Genomic DNA, 18,811 nt, shown 5'->3' on the forward strand with positions numbered 1-18,811 from the left:
CCAAATGTCAATTTATACAAGTACCTTTCACTAACCTTCTCTCTGAGAGTCTTTAAATCTCTGAACTTCCCTCCATACTCACTTCTGGTTCCTTATATTAACCAAATTCTTCTGCATTTCCATACTTATACTTTTCCAATTATTATTTCCCTTAATATTTTTCTAATTTTCTCCTAGTTGCAAGCATTTACTTAAAATCCTGCCAATGTATCAACTTGTTTACAGTATTTTTTGCACATAAACAGCAAAGGATTCCTATTCTTTTTAAAACTTCTCCGAGCTTTTTCTGCATAGTCTATTAGCTTGATCTGCCATTCTTCTTTACATCTCTGGACTAACAATATTCGGGCAACTGTTGTAGCATATGCAGATGTTTTCTTTTGTTCTTTAGGAAGTTCACTTCCTATCAATCCTAATAAGAAAGCTTCTGGTTTTTTAACAAAATTTATTTTAAACATTTTCTTCAACTCATTATAGATCAGTGACTGACTCCTCTAAGATCCAGGGCAAAGTGAAAAATCCCCCCCAGAAATCAATTCTGCCTTTGAAATCACTTTGAAATGGGATGCACCAGCCTTCCAACCCTACAATTCTGTGACTCTAAGGTCCCAAGGCTGTGAAAGGCTGGGCTGGATGAATCCCAACCAGAATTAAGATTGCCAGAAGGAATATCAACAACCTCAGATATGCAGATGACATAACCTTGATGGCAGAAAGTGAGGAGGAATTAAAGAACCTTTTAATGAGGGTGAAAGAGGAGAGTGCAAAATATGGTCTGAAGCTCAACATCAAAAAAACCAAGATCATGGCCACTGGTCCCATCACCTCCTGGCAAATAGAAGGGGAAGAAATAGAGGCAGTGAGAGGTTTTACTTTCTTGGGCTCCATGATCACTGCAGATGGTGACCGCAGTCATGAAATTAAAAGACGCCTGCTTCTTGGAAAAAAAGTGATGACAAACCTAGACAGCATCTTAAAAAGCAGAGACATCACTTTGCCGACAAAGGTCCATATAGTTCAAGCTATGGTTTTCCCAGTAGTGATGTATGGAAGTGAGAGCTGGACCGCCAAAGAATTGATGCTTTTGAATTATGGTACTGGAGGAGACTCTTGAGAGTCCCATGGACTGCAAGAAGATCAAACTTATCCATTCTGAAGGAAATCAGCCCTGAGTGCTCACTGGAAGGACAGATCCTGAAGCTGAGGCTCCAGTACCTTGGCCACCTTATGAGAAGAGAAGACTCCCTGGAAAAGACCCTGATGTTGGGAAAGATGGAGGGCCCAAGGAGAAGGGGACAGCAGAGGACGAGATGGTGGGACAGTGTTCTCGAAGCTACCAGCATGAGTTTGACCAAACTGCGGGAGGCAGTGGAAGACAGGAGGGCCTGGCGTGCTCTGGTCCAGGGGGTCACGAAGAGTCGGACACGACTAAACGACTAAACAACAACAAGGTCCCAAGTCTCTCTTTCCATTGGGCTGTAATATATTTGGGTGACATGAGTTGGCGATAGGAAAATTCACTCTATGAGGTTTGACTTCCTGGTGGATTTACAAATACAAGTCTTCACTGGTGTTGTGGCCGTTAGGCGATGAAGCAGCCCCAAGCGCCAAACTCTTCCCTTTTTGAATGGCTGGTATCCAGGCCAAGAGGAAAGAGCAGCCAAGGTTCCAGCTCTGATCCAGCCATGAGTATTTCTGAGCTGCTCTTTGGCACCTCGGTCAATCATTGCCCCAAGGATGCAATTGAGCTCAATGTTTAACTTTAAATGAAGGGAATGCTCATTCCCAGCAACACTATTTGTGTTAATTTTGCAAGGAACAGAGTAATGATGGCTTTGCAACACAAGGGCCTGTGTTTCAGAGGGGTGGGGTGAGGGAATCTAGCAGAACCACACAAAGAGGGAGGAGGAGGAGGAAGAATTTAAAGAACTGAATAACATTTCATTAGAGGTGAAATAAATTGCGGGGAGGGGGTTGTCTGGCTCCCAAGAATATTTTTGCAGCTTGAATTTCTTGCAAAAAAATCCGAATGCTTATTTGCCTGATTGGCATTTCCCAAGCACATAGATGCTCTTAGATCCAGGGATTCGAAGGTGTAATAAAAAGGATATTTCCAATTTGCAAATGCCTGACCTTCACCAGGGCCCACAAGGTAAGCTCCCCGAGTGGGATGCCCTTTGCAGGCAAGGCAAGGGGGTGTGAAGGCAGCAATAACTCCCACGTCACATGGGCAATCTATTGCCTGATGCACTTGCTCCACATCCCATAATTAATCCCCCACCCCCCGGCAACACAAGGAGCTGGGAAGCATTCCAGATCAAACGCAGGAGAACCGCAGGTGAAGAACTGAGATTTGAGAAGCTTTCGCAAGGTTGACCATGAGGAATCTTCCATTTGGGCTGGACCACCTTCTGGTCTTGCAAACCAGACAAATCTGCTTGGCACTTGCCCAGGGAATCTTGCATGTCGAGGTGAGCATTGCCCTTATATCATAACCCCATTATACAGATCTATGGTGCAACCGCATTTGGGATACTGTGTGCCGTCCTGGCCAACTCGCCTCAAAAAAGGATATTGCAGAGTTGGAAAAGGTTCGGAAAAGGGCCGCTAAAATGATCAAGGGGTTGGAGCGACTCCCTGTTGAAAAAAGGCTGCAGGATTTGGGACTTTTTTGTTTAGATGAAAGCCGAGTGAGAAACGACACGATCAAAGTTCATAAAATCATAGATGGCTTGGGGAAAGTGGATGGAGAGGTTTTTCTCCCTCTCTTGTGACTCTAGAAAACACAGGCATCCTAGGAAGCTGAGCATTGGAAGAATCAGGACTGATAAAAGACACTCCATCTTCATGCAACGCAGAGTTAACCTGTGGAACTCATCACCACAGGAGGCAGGGATGGCCACCAACTTTGATGGCTTTCAAAGAGGATCAGGCAAATTCATGGAAGAGAGGCTGGGTCGGGGCCACCAATGTTTCTGAATCCCAGTTGCTGGAAACCACGGGGGGGTAGAGTTGCTCTTGTGTTCGAATCCTACTTGCAAGTTTCTCATTGGGGATCCGGCTGGCCACAGGCTGCTAAACATCAGGGCTCTTCATAATGTCCTTGTATGTGTATACAGAGTATTCAGAACCTTTTGGGACCTTGACCGTGGAGAATCTCGGTGGGAGCCTTTTCTTCGTAGAACCCCCTGAGAAGAACAAGGAAGGAGTCCATGGGAGGCAGCCTGACGCATTCTGGTTTTCTCTCCCCCTGCTCTAAATTTGAGCACCATTTTATTTTAAGAATATTTTGAAAGCTGCTTTGAGAGCCGCTGGAGGCCGCAGCGATAGGAGCGTTCCGAAGGAACACTTTGGGATTTATTATTACCCGCTGAATTCAATTAGCCCAATAATTTGCTATTTATTATTCTAAATAATAATTTTGGCAATGCTGCCGTCACGGACATTCATCACTGCCAGACGCTCCTAGGCGTGGGGAAAACCTCATTCGGGGAAATATAAATGTGAACTTTTTGCAAGCCAAAAAAATTAATAAATTGGACCTGGGGTTTCCCCCCACCCACCTCGAAATTCGTTTCAACTCTAGTGGAAAAACTCCTTTGTTTCTCTGCCACCCTCCCTCAGCCTCCTTGTTCTATGTAGCATTATTACTTGGGCTTTTTTATTTTATTTTATTTTGCCCGAAGCACCACCGCCGACTGAGAAGCCAGACCTTCATTAACTTTGTCTCTCACAAATTTAACACAAAGGGTGTTGCTCGGAACGGGCGATATGATAACTCTCCTTGGGCAAGTGAGATCTGCTAATGAGGTATAAAGTAAGAGCTCTGGCGGAGATGGGACAGCAATAAATTCTCCTTGTACATTCTTCTGGGCTACTCCATTAGTTCAGTTCCGTATGTGTTATTTATACTTTCCCACATAATTTATACGGCTGAGGAGAGAGCACAGTATATTTCCTTTTGATAGGACACGAATAAGATTGCGGCAAATCCAACTGAGGGAATACATTTTTGAGGAGTGGGTCCCAAGGGCTCTATGCCCTTGAGAAGTGTTCTTTGGAGAAGACATATTCTTTCACAGAACCGTAGAATTGGAGATTGCAAGGGACCGTGAAGGTCCAAACCTCTGCAATGCAGGAATCTTTCACCCAGTGTGGTTCGAACCCACGACCTTGAGATTAAGAGTCTTATGCTCTACCAACTGAGCTATATGGGGATGCAGGATTCTGGGTTTTACTGGGGTCACCATTATGGTGGGTGCCCTTGAGGAGGTCTGCTGCCTGTGAAGCCACAGGAGCCAGTGCTGGCCACCAAGATGGGTGGCTTTAAAAGAGGAAAGGACAACAACAACAACAACAACAACAACAACAACAACAACAACAACAACACCCAGATTTAGATACTGTCTAAGTTTTCTTCTAGACTCTTGTGATTTAGGATTTGCCATCCCGCTTTAAGCAAAATCTGTGACCCATATGGCTTAATTAAACTGCTGTGGTGTAAACCACTGAGCCTCTTGGGCTTGCCGATCAGAAGGTCAGCGGTTCGAATCCCCGTGACGGGGTGAGCTCCCGTTGCTCGGTCCCTGCTCCTGCCAACCTAACAGTTCAAAAGGACATCAAAGTGCAAGTAGATAAATAGGTACCACTTCGGCGGGAAGGTAAACAGCGTTTCCGTGCGCTGCTCTGGTTTGCCATATTGGCCACATGACCCAGAAGCTGTACGCCGGCTCCCTTGGCCAGTAAAGCGAGATGAGCGCCGCAACCCCAGAGTCATTCACCACTGGACCTAACTGTCAGGGGTCCTTTACCTTTACCTTCATTTTAAAGAGATTCAAGGCTTACAAGCTTTTTTGCGCAGCCTATCAAAGTCTTCTAGCCAAGATGGCTCTGCTTTGCCTTCACAGTTGGAGTCAGCGATGGTTCTGAAGACCAGCTGCTGGAAGCCATGCTGACTGTGGGTTTCACAGCTACGTGTTTTGCACCTAAGTAATCCTTGTTGCCATCTAAGCACAGTTAAAACCCCAAGTTTGAAAGCCTGGAGCCTAAGATCACCTAAGCACACCCCAGTTTCTCATGTTCTCTGTGTGTTTCAGGCATCGGGTTCAGAAGCAGAGTGTGAATCTGCTGACAGGTAAGCCAGTTCCAATTTGCATTACTTTTCTGTTCTGGGAACTTTAGTTTGGGTGGGGAGGAGGGACGGTGCAAAGTTGCAGGGCTGGGCTGATGCTGCCAAGCCTGGGATGGTGCATAAATTGGGTCCAAGCACCAGCTGCGCCCCCTTCATGGATCACTGCCTTGCCGTGGCGAAGGGGCTTGAATAACTCAGAGAAGCTATGAGCTGTGCCGTGCAGGGCCACCCAAGATGAACAGGTCATAGTGGAGAGTTTTGACCAAACGTGATCCACCTGGAGTAGGAACCGGCAAGCCACTCCAGTATCCCTGCCAAGAAAACTCCATGGACAAAGACAACAGGCATATAAAAGTTATGACGCTGGAAGATGAGCCCCTCAGGTCCCAAGGCGTCCAACATGCTACTGAGGAAGAGCGGAGGACAAGTACAAGTAGATTCAGAGCTGATGAAGCAGCTGGGACAAAGCTGAAAGGATGCTCAGTTGCGGATATGCCTGGAAGTGAAAGGAAAGTCCAATGCTGTAAAGAAAAATATTGCATAGGAACCTGGAATGTAAGAACCATGAACCTGGGTAAGTTGGACACCTGATTCTTGGGAGAAAAGCAACGACAAACCTAGACAGCATCATAAAAAGTAGAGACATCACCTTGCCAACAAAGGTCTGTATAGTAAAAGCTCTGGTTTTCCCAGTAGCGATGTATGGAAGTGAGAGCTGGACCATAAAGAAGGCTGATCGCCGAAGAATTGATGCTTTTGAATTCTGGTGCTGGAGGAGACTCTTGAGAGTCCCATGGACTGCAAGAAGATCAAACATCCATTCTGAAGGAAATCAGCCCTGAGTGGTCACTGGAAGGACAGATCATGAAGCTGAGGCTCCAATACTTTGGCCACCCCATGAGAAGAGAAGACTCCCTGGAAAAGACCCTGGTGTTGGGAAAGATGGAGGGCACAAGGAGAAGGAGAAAACAGAGGATTAGATGGTGGGACAGTGTTCTCAAAGCTACCAGCATGAGTTTGACCAAACTGCGGGAGGCAGTGGAAGACAGGAGTGCCTGGCGTGCTCTGGTCCAGGGGGTCACGAAGAGTCGGACACGACTCAACGACTACACCACCACCACAAGAACAACAACAACACCAGCTGCACATTTGCAACAGAGGAATCAGCCTTACAACCAAGGGAGACCAGTGGCCCATCTACGCTCAGTATACCCAACCCTGGCCGGCAGTGTCTCTCCAAAGTTTCAAGACCTTCCTCATTCAAAGCACAGAGCTATGGCTCTTTCTCAACTGGAAGCTGCTCGTGTGGTGCAGTGGCTAGAGCGTTGGGCCAGGCCCTGGGAGAGACCAGTATTCAAATCCCCAGTCGGCTCACTGAGTGTGACCTTGGACCAATCACTGTCTTCTCTCAGCCCATCCTGCCTCACAGGGCTGTGGTGAAGAATTAATTGTTGGTTCAAGGGAAACATAAATATGTAGAAAGGAGAATTCCCTTGTGCCAGGATCCAGTTTTGTGGCAAATGCTCTTTGGTGAGAGAACCCCAGCAGAGAGTTAAAAATCACAAAATAAGCAACAAAATAAAGGGTGAAAATATAGGCTGTTAGACCTTTAATGTATTCCCTTCCAAGAGAATTCCAAACTTCCCTTCTTCTCCCAGCATAGGAAAATATCAGTCATTTGGTAAGTTAAAAATTGATTTACTTACAAACTCTCCAAAGGTCAGATTTATGTTCCTTTCCATGCATCAGTCAGAAAAGTTGCACAGGCAGTAACACTTAGCTTGATTACAAAGTAGTGAAAGTTCTTTAATTATTAGTAGAGGAACTCAAGAGTGGCTTGAGAGAGCGACACGGCTGAGCTGGAGCAACCACCTCAAAACTCTTCACACGCTGAGCTTCTTAGGTAGACTGAATACAACAATAGGCTTGATTACCTATTTCCTCCCAAGGTCAGGGGAGGTGGCCTAGCTAAGCCTGGTAGGACACTCACTCGCAACCAAGACAGACTGGAGGGTGAAAAAAAACCCCATTTCCTGCCAAGGGGAAGTGGCCTTGTTAAACTGGGCAGAACAGCTTACTCTATGGCAGTGGTTTTCAATCAGTGTGCCATGGCACCTTGGGGTGCCTTGAATGATGGTCAGGGATGCCGTGGACAACACTGGCCTGTGTCCCTCTTTCCTTCCTTCCCTCCCTCCTCTGATGCCCTCTTGTGTCTCTGCCTCCCAAAGGCTTGTGCGTCTGTTGCAGCAGCCCTGGCTGCAAGCTCTGCAGGCGAATGGTGCCTTTGGGGCTGGCCAGGGGGTGCTTCCCAGACCCCTGTGGGGCAGTGTGAGGAGGCACCTCTCTTTAGGATGGGGGGGGGAGCAGCTCAGAGACCAGGGGTGGCAGCAGCACTTTGTTGGACTGGTCATGTTGTGCCTGATGATCGTCTTCCAAAGCAACCGCTCCATTCCGAACTTAAAAATGGAAAGCATAATGCTGGTGGCCAACAAAAGAGGTTTAAAGACTCTCTCAAGGCCAATCTTAAAACTGTATTGATATTATTCTTTTCATTTTCAGGTGTGATGTTTATGAAGAGCAGAGTCTGATTGCCTGGTATATCTGGTGCGTGTTTAATATCTGTGGGGAAATGCATTAATAGAGGATACAGTGGTACCTCAGGTTAAGAACTTAATTCATTCCAGAGGTCCATTCTTAACCTGAAACGGTTCTTAACCTGAGGCATGCTTTCACTAATGGGGCCTCTTGTTGCCACTGGTGCGCAATTTCCATTCTTATCCTGGGGCAAAGTCCTTAACCTGCAGCAACCACTTACTGGTTAGTGGAGTTTGTAACCCGAAGCATCTGTGACCCCAGGTACCACTGTGCACTCCCAGACTGATAGATGGATACATTTATATATATATATAAATGTATACTATTGTGTCATAAAAACATACTAAAGTGGTTTACATAAAACCACCTAATAAAGAAACATTAAAAAGTGTGTGTGTGTGTGTGTGTGTGTGTGTGTGTGTGTGTAAACACACACACCATTTAACCATTGTAGAAGGATGTCTTCTTAATTGCCTGCATAGGCCCGGTGGAATGGAGAAGTTTTCAGGAGGAGTTTAAAAGCTGGCACAGAAGGCACCTGCTGAATCTCTAGTGGCAGAGAGTTCCACAGGACTGTGCTGTTTTTTCATATGTGAGGTGGAGGCAAAGACATTAAAAGTTGGAGTCTTGTTTTTTTGTAACTTGATTGAAACAGCCGGACTCACCCATCAGTTTTTCTCCTGGAGAGTCCAAGTTTTCTGAGCTCAGCCGTGTGGATTTTTCTCTGCTTTAGGTTCTACATCTCCCTTTTCTTGGCTGCAATCCTTCTGTGCATCGCCGCTTGCTGCCTGCAGCGCTGGCTGAAACGACGAAGGCTCTTCTCCTCTCAGAGGACAGTCGCTGTGTTTGCCCTCAGTGATGCCGATTCAGGACACAGTGAGTTTGGCGTCTGGATGGGGAGAGAGGATCTGCTTCTCATCTGGGCTCGTTCAGAACTCTGGATGAAAAGCCCTAAGCGAGGATATTAGGGCATCAGACATTCCAATAGAAAGAAGGAGGGTTTTTTTTTACATATGCATCAAACACAGCGAGAATGCTGTTGGCCAAAGGGTGGAAAAGAGGTATAATACCAACTAAAGAGGAGTGGCAGGATAAATTGTTTGAGTATATAGAATTAGCGAACATGACAGAGAAGGTCAGGGACCGGCCAATCCAAAAGTTTAAGAAAGAATGGGACATCTATACATTATATTTAATAATAATAATAATAATAATAATAATAATAATAATAATAAAAAATAATTTTTATTTATACCCTGCCCTCCCCAGCCAAGGCCGGGCTCAGGGAGACTAACAAGCAATAATTAAAAACAAGTTGAATGAATAAAACTTAAAAACAAGGTTAAAATACACAGGAGGAGAAAGGAAAAAAGAAAGAGGGGGAGGGATTCAAATTGGCTCCAAGCCAAAGGCCAGGCAGAACAACTCTGTCTTAAAAGAACATTGTCCCCACATCAAACCTTTAATATGCTTTGATTAACTCTTGTTATAGCATAAGTCAAAAAGAATACTAACAACATTTAATATTGGTTAAGTTTATTGAAAAATAAAGGCAGCTAATAAGGAAATAAAGGACCCATGCGGAGGAGGTCAGAACTCACCAGGCAGAGAAGAAAGTTACTTCCCTCTGATGTATTTTTCTTTTTTGTATTGGTAGTGGTTTGCTTGTAATGCTTTTGTGTTTTGATGTTTCGAGGTGAATTGATGTATTGTTTATAAATCAATAGAGATTGAACGGGGGGGGGGGAGGAGGAGGGAAAAAAGGAAAAACCCCAAGTGAGGTTATAGATATCTCACCCCAAGGAGACACTGACCAAGAAGGAACCAGGTTTGATGCAGAAATTGGTTGGCCATCTGCCAGGTATCCTTGAGCTGTGGTTCCTGCACTGCAGCGGGTTAGCTTGGATGACCTTTGGGGATACCTTCCAACTCTGTCATTCTATGGTTTTATGTTTCACCGATTGCTTTCTCATATTATCCTTTTCATTCATTCATAAACTTTATTGCGCCAGCCAAAGGCCATGGCATTGTTCACAGGGGGAACAAAAGGAAAAAGAGCAATAACCATAAAAACATTTTTTTTCAAAAAAAAATTAGCACTACTGGTGCAATAAACCACGTCAAGTCTCCTAGAGATTATTTGTTGCATAAACTAGAATGGCAGGGAAATCTCAGGTAAAATATGCCAGCTTAAATGTCCGAATCCCCTTTGCAGTTGACCGCTATTTTATCTAGCTCTTTTATCTGGCTCCTACCCTCTTTAACTTTTATATGAATGATACGGTTTAACACAAGCGCAATCACCTGCTCCATCAATTAGCAATAGGAAGATATCCTGTCGGCTGTACACCAATGATGTGGTGCTCTGTTATGTACTGAGTTGAATAAGATCCAAAATGCAGCAGTCTGATTGGTCCTAGAACAATAGGATCCAGAATGCAGCAGTCTGATTGGTCCTAGAACAATAGGATTCAGAATGCAGCAGTCTGATTGGTCCTAGAACAATAGGATCCAGAATGCAGCAAGCTGATTGGTCCACAGGAGCCACCCAATCCAGCTCCAGGTGGAAGGGAATCCGCAACCTGATTGGCCCACAGGAGAATCCCAGAATTAGCCAATCACGTGGGGCCCATTGTGTAAATAATGTATATAAAGCAGACGTTTCGGGGGAACTTCCATTCCTCACTACTATGAGCTGAATAAAGAGCATGAAATCCACTCTTGACTCCTATCATTCTCCCAATTAGGACCTTAAAATCTGCTCATATGATCATGGACACTTCTTTTCTCTCCTTCTCTAGAGAGTGACGGCAGGCTGAGGAGCGTGTCCCCAATCCACCCTCACCCCCAGTGGAGCTCCTCCGATTTCATCTTTGATACGGTGACGAGGAACGGGCCACCTCCGTCCTACGAGGAGATCGTGAAGCCAGGGGCCACCCAGAGGTGCTGCTCAGCTTCCTGGCTGAGGGGTGACATGGCCGCAGACCCACCTTCATGGGGGGAGGACTCAGAGTCCTAGCTAGAGGGCCGGGCTGGGACACAGGCAGCCCTGGCTTTGGCAAGAAAGCTCATGGGGCCACCCTGGGCAGGCCACTCTGCCTCAGCTTTACCCAACTCGCAGGGTTGTTGTGAGGCTGAAATGTTGCTTCAAGCTATGCGGAAAGGGAAAAGTGCATGTCATGAATAAAGAAACGCTACTTCAGTCAACCGAGTGAAGGATTGGATAGCTGGTAATGCCAACGTCACAGGTTCGATCCCTGTATGGGATAGCTGCATATTCCTGCATCCTCAGGGTTCCTTCCAACTCTACAATTTGAGGATTCTATGGCTCAAGTTGAGCATTGCCTTTGCTGCCGGCCCTACCTGTCAGGAGTTCATCCTACACTCGAGTAGGACCCTGGCAGAGACACATGCCCGACTGGCATGTTCTCTCCCTCCTGGTCGATCGTTCGGGAGCTTCAAAAGCTTTCTTCTGCCCAAACATCACAGCAACCGATGCCAACAGACACCGGCACACTTAGGAATCCGCAGAGTTTGCACATCATGCATGACAGACCTCAGCAACTCAGCATTTTGGCTAATCTACTTTATTTACATCTAAACCCACACGGAGCACTGCAACATGGCTCCCTCTCTCTCTAGCATCAGACAGCAAAGAGAAGAAGAAGAAAGGACAATAGTCCCCCTTCACGGAACACAGGAACACAAACATCCTGTCTCCGTCACTTCCCACTCTGTGGAGTCAAAACGTACACCGTCATGGGATAGACAGCAATCCCATGACTGCAATCACGGAGCAGGAATTCTAACATTGTGCATTAAGTAAGGAGTCCATATCCCACTCAAAATATTGGTGGATCAGAATACAAGGATCTGCTAGCTGGGTTTTTTTATATATATTTTATTTTTTACCAACCACCAAAACACAAATAGTGAAACCCCCAGGCGGCTGATACATTGGGTATACAATATTCAATAATATACATAGTCAATAATATTCAATAATAACATATTCAAATCAATCATATGTACACTTCTATATACCATAACACTCAAGTTTGGTTTGACTCTCAACCCTCCCCAGCCCTGTTCTAGGAGAGAAGTTGGCGGGAAAGGTTGGGTGAAAGGCAGAGCCAGCTCTCAGCTTTCTTGGCAAAGCATCCCCCCCCCAAAGCTGGACATTCAGGTTGTTGTTTAGTCGTTTAGTCGTGTCCGCCTCTTCGTGACCCCCTGGACCAGAGCACGCCAGGCACTCCTGTCTTCCACTGCCTCCCGCAGTTTGGTCAGACTCATGCTGGTAGCTTCGAGAACACTGTCCCACCATCTCGTCCTCTGTCATCCCCTTCTCCTTGTGCCCTCCATCTTTCCCAACATCAGGGTCTTTTCCAGGGAGTCTTCTCTTCTCCTGAGGTGGCAAAGTCTTGGAGCCTCAGTTTCAGGATCTGTCCTTCCAGTGAGCACTCAGGGCTGATTTCCTTCAGAATGGATAGGTTGGATCTTCTTGCAGTCCATGGGACTCTCAAGAGTCTCCTCCAGCACCAGAATTCAAAAACATCCATTCTTCAGCGATCAGCCTTCTTTAGGGTCCAGCTCTCACTTCCATACATCACTACTGGGAAAACCAGAGCTTAATTGTGAACAGAATTTAATTCAGCTGTGATACCTTTACAGCAGGGGGTTGGACTGGATGACCATTTGGGTCCATTGGTTCTACAAATTCCTCCCTCCCTCTACTTCTGGATGACCTCTTTCTTTCTTGAGCATTTATCCCAATTTGTTTGCATAAGGTGTTCAGGGAAGTGACACCTTTTGTTTTATCGCGTTTTTAATATTCTGTTGGGAGTCAGGGGGGGTATAGCTTTCTTTATGGTCCAGCTCTCACTTCTATACATCACTACTGGGAAAACCAGAGTTTTAACTATACAGACCTTTGTTGGCAAGGTGATGTCTCTGCTTTTTAAGATGCTGTAGCTTAAAACCTTCAAGCCAGAAGCTGAAAGGATGTCACATAGAGGAGGGAGAAAGGTTGTTTTCTGCTGCTCCAGAGAAGCGGACACGGAGCAATGGATCCAAACTACAAGAAAGAAGATTCCACCTAAACATTAGGAAGAACTTCCTGACAGTAAGAGCTGTTTGACAGTGGAATTTGCTGCCAAGGAGTGTGGTGGAGTCTCCTACTTTGGAGGTCTTTAAGCAGAGGCTTGACAACCATATGTCAGGAGTGCTCTGATGGTGTTTCCTGCTTGGCAGGGGGTTGGACTCGATGGCCCTTGGGGTCTCTTCCAACTCTAGGATTCTATGATTCTATGAAAGCCTCTTTGCAGGAAGCTGAAAGCTCTTGTCCTGCCAAGGTGGCAGGCTGTGGCACTCAAAACAGCCTGAGCTTGCCAAGCGCCAAAGTCCCTGAAGTCCACGCAGCCTCCCTGACACCCCCGTTGAGCTTCTGACACCCTCACCTTGTGAATTATTCCTGGCTTTGGAGAAAAGATTTGGGAGGGAGAGCCAATCTACAGAGCGGGCAGACCTGTTGGGACGAACCAGAGGCATCTCTCCCTGGCCTGTAGCTGCACCTCTAGAGGACTGCCAAGCCATCAAGATGTGCAAAGCCAGCATTTCTGACGCCTGGAGCAGGTGAACGCCGCTGGTTTGGGGCCAGGTTGCATAATGGAAGGTGCTTAATTTTGGAAATGGCTCTGGTGGATTCCGGTTGCATCGGTTGGCTTCCTCCACAGCCTGAGCCAACGCAGAAGAAGCTGGGGCTCTGGCAGGCTGGCTGCACTCACTTTTAGGACAAGGTCACCCACAAGGTTGTGCTCCCTGTTTTCTGAGCAATGCAGAAACCCAGGAAATGCTTTGCAACTGGGCACAGTCCTTTCCCTTTGATTGCAAGCCGGCAATCAGGGGCTATTTGCAGAGATTGTGTCTGGGGAGGGAAGAGTTACCCCCCCCCCCCGTTGGGTCAAAACACTGGAGACCTCTGAAGAAATCCCCCCTTGCTTACTTAAAAAAAAAAAAAAAATCATACAAAGAGATTGGCAGTCTTTAACATCACGTGTAGTTAGAATCTACAAATCCAATGAAAATGGATTGAATAAAGTTTCATTTCAGGGACTGTGGTTGGATTAATAGATGGTTCTTGAGTTCTAGTGTTATGCGAGAGGGAGACAATGTTTTCCATCTCACCTTTCCATTGGAAAGAGTGGCTGGGGAAGCCCGGCCACATGGGCGGGGTATAAGTAATAAATTATTATTATTATTATTATTATTATTATTATTATTATTATTATTATTATTATTATTATTATTATTTATTATTGGCACACACCTTTTGGTCTGTGTCTGGTAATGAGTTACTGAAAAATGCCTGACCAATTGGGAATTCGGTGTGAGCCAACACAGTCGGATTGGCAGGGTACAAATAATAAAATAAATTATTATTATTAATAATTATTTATTATTATTAGAACCCTGCAAGGGAGTTTTCCCCTCCTTTGCACACATGATAAGGCCATAGAGTGACTCCCCTATGAAGGTTGCAGAGTTTGGGAATTCTTAGTTTAGAGACTAAGAGACTACATGATAGATATTTATGGAATTGGGCATGGCCCAGCCAAATGGGCGGGGTATAAGTAAATAAATTACTATTATTATTACTTTCACCTTATGGATCAATGGTCTCGGTAGATAGTTAAATTCATGTTCAATTGCTGTTTTAGGAGTTGTTTTTAAAAGTCTGGAACAGATTAATCCATTTTGCACTACTTTCTATGGGAAAGCGTGCCTTCGTTTTGGAACAATTTGGTTTTGGAACGGACTTCTGGAATGGATTAAATTTGAGAACTAAGGTACCACTGTAACAGGATTTGCAGAATTTCTACCTCTCTCCTCCGAGTAAACATTAGTGCAATGCCATCCCTGTAGGCATGGATTGTGTCCTTGTATGATGATGATAATAATAATAATAATAATAATAATAATAATAATAATAATAATAATAATAATTTTATTTATACCCCGCCCTTCCCGGTTCAAAAACCGGGCTCTGCAAGACCATGGAAGCTGCACAGAGATCTGCGACTTTCTCTTTCTGGAACTGTCCAGCACGCAGTTGGAAAAATGTGCAGTGGTGTTGCGAAAGGGGAGGAGGGAGGGAGGTCTCTTCTGAAACCCGACAGTCACTCATCCCTAATGAACCTCTTTGAGACATGATTTCCTAAGTTATGAGCTGTGATGGGAGATGAGCCAGATTCGTCTCCTCCTCTCCCTCTTTAGTGTTATCCATTTCAAAAGGCTCAATCCCTGATTGAATATCGCAGATGAAGGCCGGTACTCACCTTGCAAAGCTGAATAGAAAAACCGTGTAACTTCATTTTCAACCGTTGCCTTGGATATGAGGCAGCCTATTGCCAGAGTGATGCCCCGAAGGACATAAATCTCACCATGCAAAGACTTGGCTCTGATGAGGAGAGCATAAATAAGGCTTAATTTGAGTCGAAATGACAAAGGAAATCGCAACGCACAGTGGCTACAGATTCTTGTGCAATTCCCGCTTGAGCGAAGGTGCTTGGCCTGGGAGACCTTGAGCCAAGCCTGAGTCCTCAGCTGACCTCCCCTACAGGGTTGTTGTGAGTTGAAGCAGAGGACACACTGAGCCATCATCTGGTGGAGGCAGCAATTGCGTGGCGAGTCCCCCCCCCCAGTGGAAATAAAGACACATGACACAATTCTTAAGGTTAAGGGGCTAAATACGGCCACAACTTTATTGGTTAAGAGGAGGTTAAGGGGTGATATAATAGCCATGTTCAAATATATAAAAGGATGTCACATAGAGGAGGGAGAAAGGTTGTTTTCTGCTGCTCCAGAGAAGCGGACACGGAGCAATGGATCCAAACTACAAGAAAGAAGATTCCACCTAAACATTAGGAAGAACTTCCTGACAGTAAGAGCTGTTCGACAGTGGAATTTGCTGCCAAGGAGTGTGGTGGAGTCTCCTACTTTGGAGGTCTTTAAGCAGAGGCTTGACAACCATATGTCAGGAGTGCTCTGATGGTGTTTCCTGCTTGGCAGGGGGTTGGACTCGATGGCCCTTGTGGTCTCTTCCAACTCTGTTTCTATGATTCTATGATTCTGTGGTTACAGGTGTTGAGCAGTATTGGCTTAGGCATTGGTCCTAACCGACTATATCCGGCTTCAACCCGTCCGCTGGAAGTCCGAGAAGGGTTAACCACCAGTAGGGGGAGTCTTGCTGATGCACATCAACTAGGAACTCCCCCGGGGTCATCGATAGGGGGCGTGCCTTAGGCACTCACCTCCCCAGGCTTCGGACAGGGCTACCCCCCCCCCCAATCCTTTATCGGACCACCCTTCAATATGCGGGGCAGGTGATGGCGCTTCCTCCCCTCTTCCATCTACAGAGCAATACCAATGCCTAACTGCCAATACCCAGAAAGTTGTGATGATTTGCTACGAGGTAGGCGGAAACCAAGTGGCTGCTGCCAAATTGCCAAGTGGAAAAATTCCTACCAGGCTCCTCAACGGCGACCAACCTAAGTCCATAGCAAGGTCAAGGAACAAAAACCTTATAGGGCAGTAGGGTGGGAAAAGCAGGAACAGTTGGCAGGTGGAAAAGAGGGAGATCCCCGGGTCGCGCCTGCATTTAAATTGGGCAGGCCACGCCTTCTAAGCCAACCTCTCCATTCTGAAGGAAATCAGCCCTGAGTGCTCACTGGAAGGACAGATCCTGAGGCTGAGACTCCAAGACTTTGGCCACCTCGTGAGAAGAGAAGACTCCCTGCAAAAGAGCCTGATGTTGGGAAAGATGGAGGGCACAAGGAGAAGGGGACAACAGAGGACGAGATGGTTGGACAGTGTTCTCGAAGGTGCCAACATGAGTTTGACCAAACTGCAGGAGGCAGTGGAAGACAGAAGTGCCTGGCGTGCTCTGGTCCAGGGGGTCACAAAGAGGCGGACATGACTAAACGACTCAACAGCAACAACAAATTGCTTTAGCAGATAACAGCTTTGTATATTAAGGAGGCCCCACCCTTTTTGGACTTGCTCAGCTTTTGGAGAGTGATCCTACTGAGCCATTATTGCTAGCAATAAACACCCTCTGTTTTCTCACCGCAGTGTGGAGATTTCCTTTCCATCCAGCCACAACCTCGTAGGGTGTACATGCGAGGAAAGCAGGTTGTATTTGAATATGCTTTACATGCTTTGACTAGATCAGGGGTCAGCAACCTTTCTCAGCCGTGGGCCAGTCCACTGTCCCTCACACCTTGGGGGGGGGCTGGACTATATTTTGAAAAAAATATTATGAATTCCTATGCCCCACAAATAACCCAGAGATGCATTTTAAATAAAAGGACACACTCTACTCATGTAAAAACACGCTGATTCCCGGAATGTCCGTGGGCTGGATTTAGAAGGTGATTGGGCTGGATCTGGCCCCTGGGCCTTAGTTTGCCTACCCATGGACTAGATAGTCCGCTACCATCTTCTAGTAACAAATTTGATGCATTCCGCATAGCGACAGGTTGGGGGCAGCTGGAATCCTGCCCCCTCTTTCTGCCAGCGGCATTTAATCAGTTGGACGAACTAATGTGTTTTTGCCAAAATGGCTTTTGAGGATTTCCGTTCTCTGATTTTCATGCTGCATTTCTATAGCGTCAGATGAATTTTCTATGGGCAGAGACGAGGAGTCAGAGCTTCAGACACTTTCTCTGCGTGGGAAGGGCTGTTATTTTATTGCCGTGCAAGAAGCCGATTTGGTTTTGCTTTCAGATGAAAGTAGTGAACTGACAGCAGTTGGCAGGTGAGAGATCAAGCGGGCCTCATCCTGGGCAGTGCCAGCTTTGTATTTCCAGCAGAAATGACAGAAAAAGGCGTTGAAGTGATGGGGCTTGTGGAGCATCAGGGAGGTAGGGAAAATTGTAAGGGCCTCCACTGTGGACTGGGAAAATCTGGAAAGGAGAGAGATGGAGAAGCTCATCCACTCTTGGCTTTACTCCTGGGATGTTTTAACTTCCTTGGCCAGGTGAGGGTGCTGAAAACTGGCTAGAGAGACTCCCTTTCAGGCGTCCACAGCAGCTAGTTGGGCCAGGCTGTTTCCTGGTGGCCCTGTGCAAGGAAATCACATACCCTCCAACATTTCTCCAATGAGAAACGGGGACGTCCCATTCCATAATGATTACTTTACTGTTTATATCCCGCACATCTGAATGGGTTGCCCCTGCCACTCTGGGCAGCTTCCAACATATATAAAAACATAAACAGACCTTTAAAAAACCCATTCCCTATACAGGATTGCCTTCAGACAGCTTGGGGGTGGGACAACTCCATACACTCCAACATTTCTCCGATGAAAATAGGGACGTCCTAAGGACAATGACAAACCTAGACAGCATCTTAAAAAGCAGAGACATTACCTTGCCAACAAAGGTCTGTATAGTAAAAGCTGTGGTTTTCCCAGTAGTGATGTATGGAAGTGAGAGCTGGACCATAAAGAAGGCTGATCGCCAAAGAATTGATGCTTTTGAATTCTGGTGCTGGAGGAGACTCTTGAGAGTCCCATGGACTGCAAGAAGATCAAACCTCTCCATTCTGAAGGAAATCAGCCCTGAGTGCTCACTGGAAGGACAGACCCTGAAGCTGAGGCTCCAAGACTTTGGCCACCTCATGAGAAGAGAAGACTCCCTGGAAAAGACCCTGGTGTTGGGAAAGATGGGGGGCACAAGGAGAAGGGGACGACAGAGGATGAGATGGTTGGACAGTGTTCTGGAAGCTACCAGCATGAGTTTGACCAAACTGCAGAAGGCAGTGGAAGACAGGAGGGCCTGGCGTGCTCTGGTCCAGGGGGTCACAAAGAGGCGGACACGACTAAATGACTAAAGAACAACGACAAGGACAAGCGGGACATTCTGGGATCAGAAACCTGGACAACTTTTCTAAATCAGGGATGTCCCTGGAAAATAGGGACACTTGGAGGGTCTGAAATTGTCCTGATGGAAGTAACTCTGCCGGAGCCCGATTTCTGTTCTTATCCTGAAGCAAAGTTCTTAACCTGAAGCACTATTTCTGGGTTAG

At 46.2% G+C, this 18,811-nt stretch overlaps 1 protein-coding gene and 1 long non-coding RNA gene across 2 annotated transcripts in view; both read left to right on the forward strand.

The window, feature by feature from the left end:
- Positions 1-18,811, forward strand: part of LOC309533325 — a 428,448-nt gene that overhangs the window by 389,679 nt on the left and 19,958 nt on the right. The gene's annotated exons all lie outside the window — the stretch shown is intronic.
- Positions 2,379-10,840, forward strand: TMEM207 (transmembrane protein 207; the record flags this gene model as incomplete). The annotated part of the gene is made up of 5 exons (XM_082224687.1): positions 2,379-2,471; positions 5,097-5,134; positions 7,691-7,735; positions 8,460-8,602; positions 10,528-10,840. The coding sequence occupies 5 exons, from the start codon at positions 2,379-2,381 to the stop codon at positions 10,743-10,745; spliced, it is 537 nt and encodes a 178-aa protein (XP_082080813.1). The 3' UTR covers positions 10,746-10,840.

The sequence above is a fragment of the Podarcis vaucheri genome, assembly GCF_965113315.1.
Source record: "Podarcis vaucheri genome assembly, chromosome: 5".
Lineage (NCBI taxonomy): Eukaryota > Metazoa > Chordata > Lepidosauria > Squamata > Lacertidae > Podarcis > Podarcis vaucheri.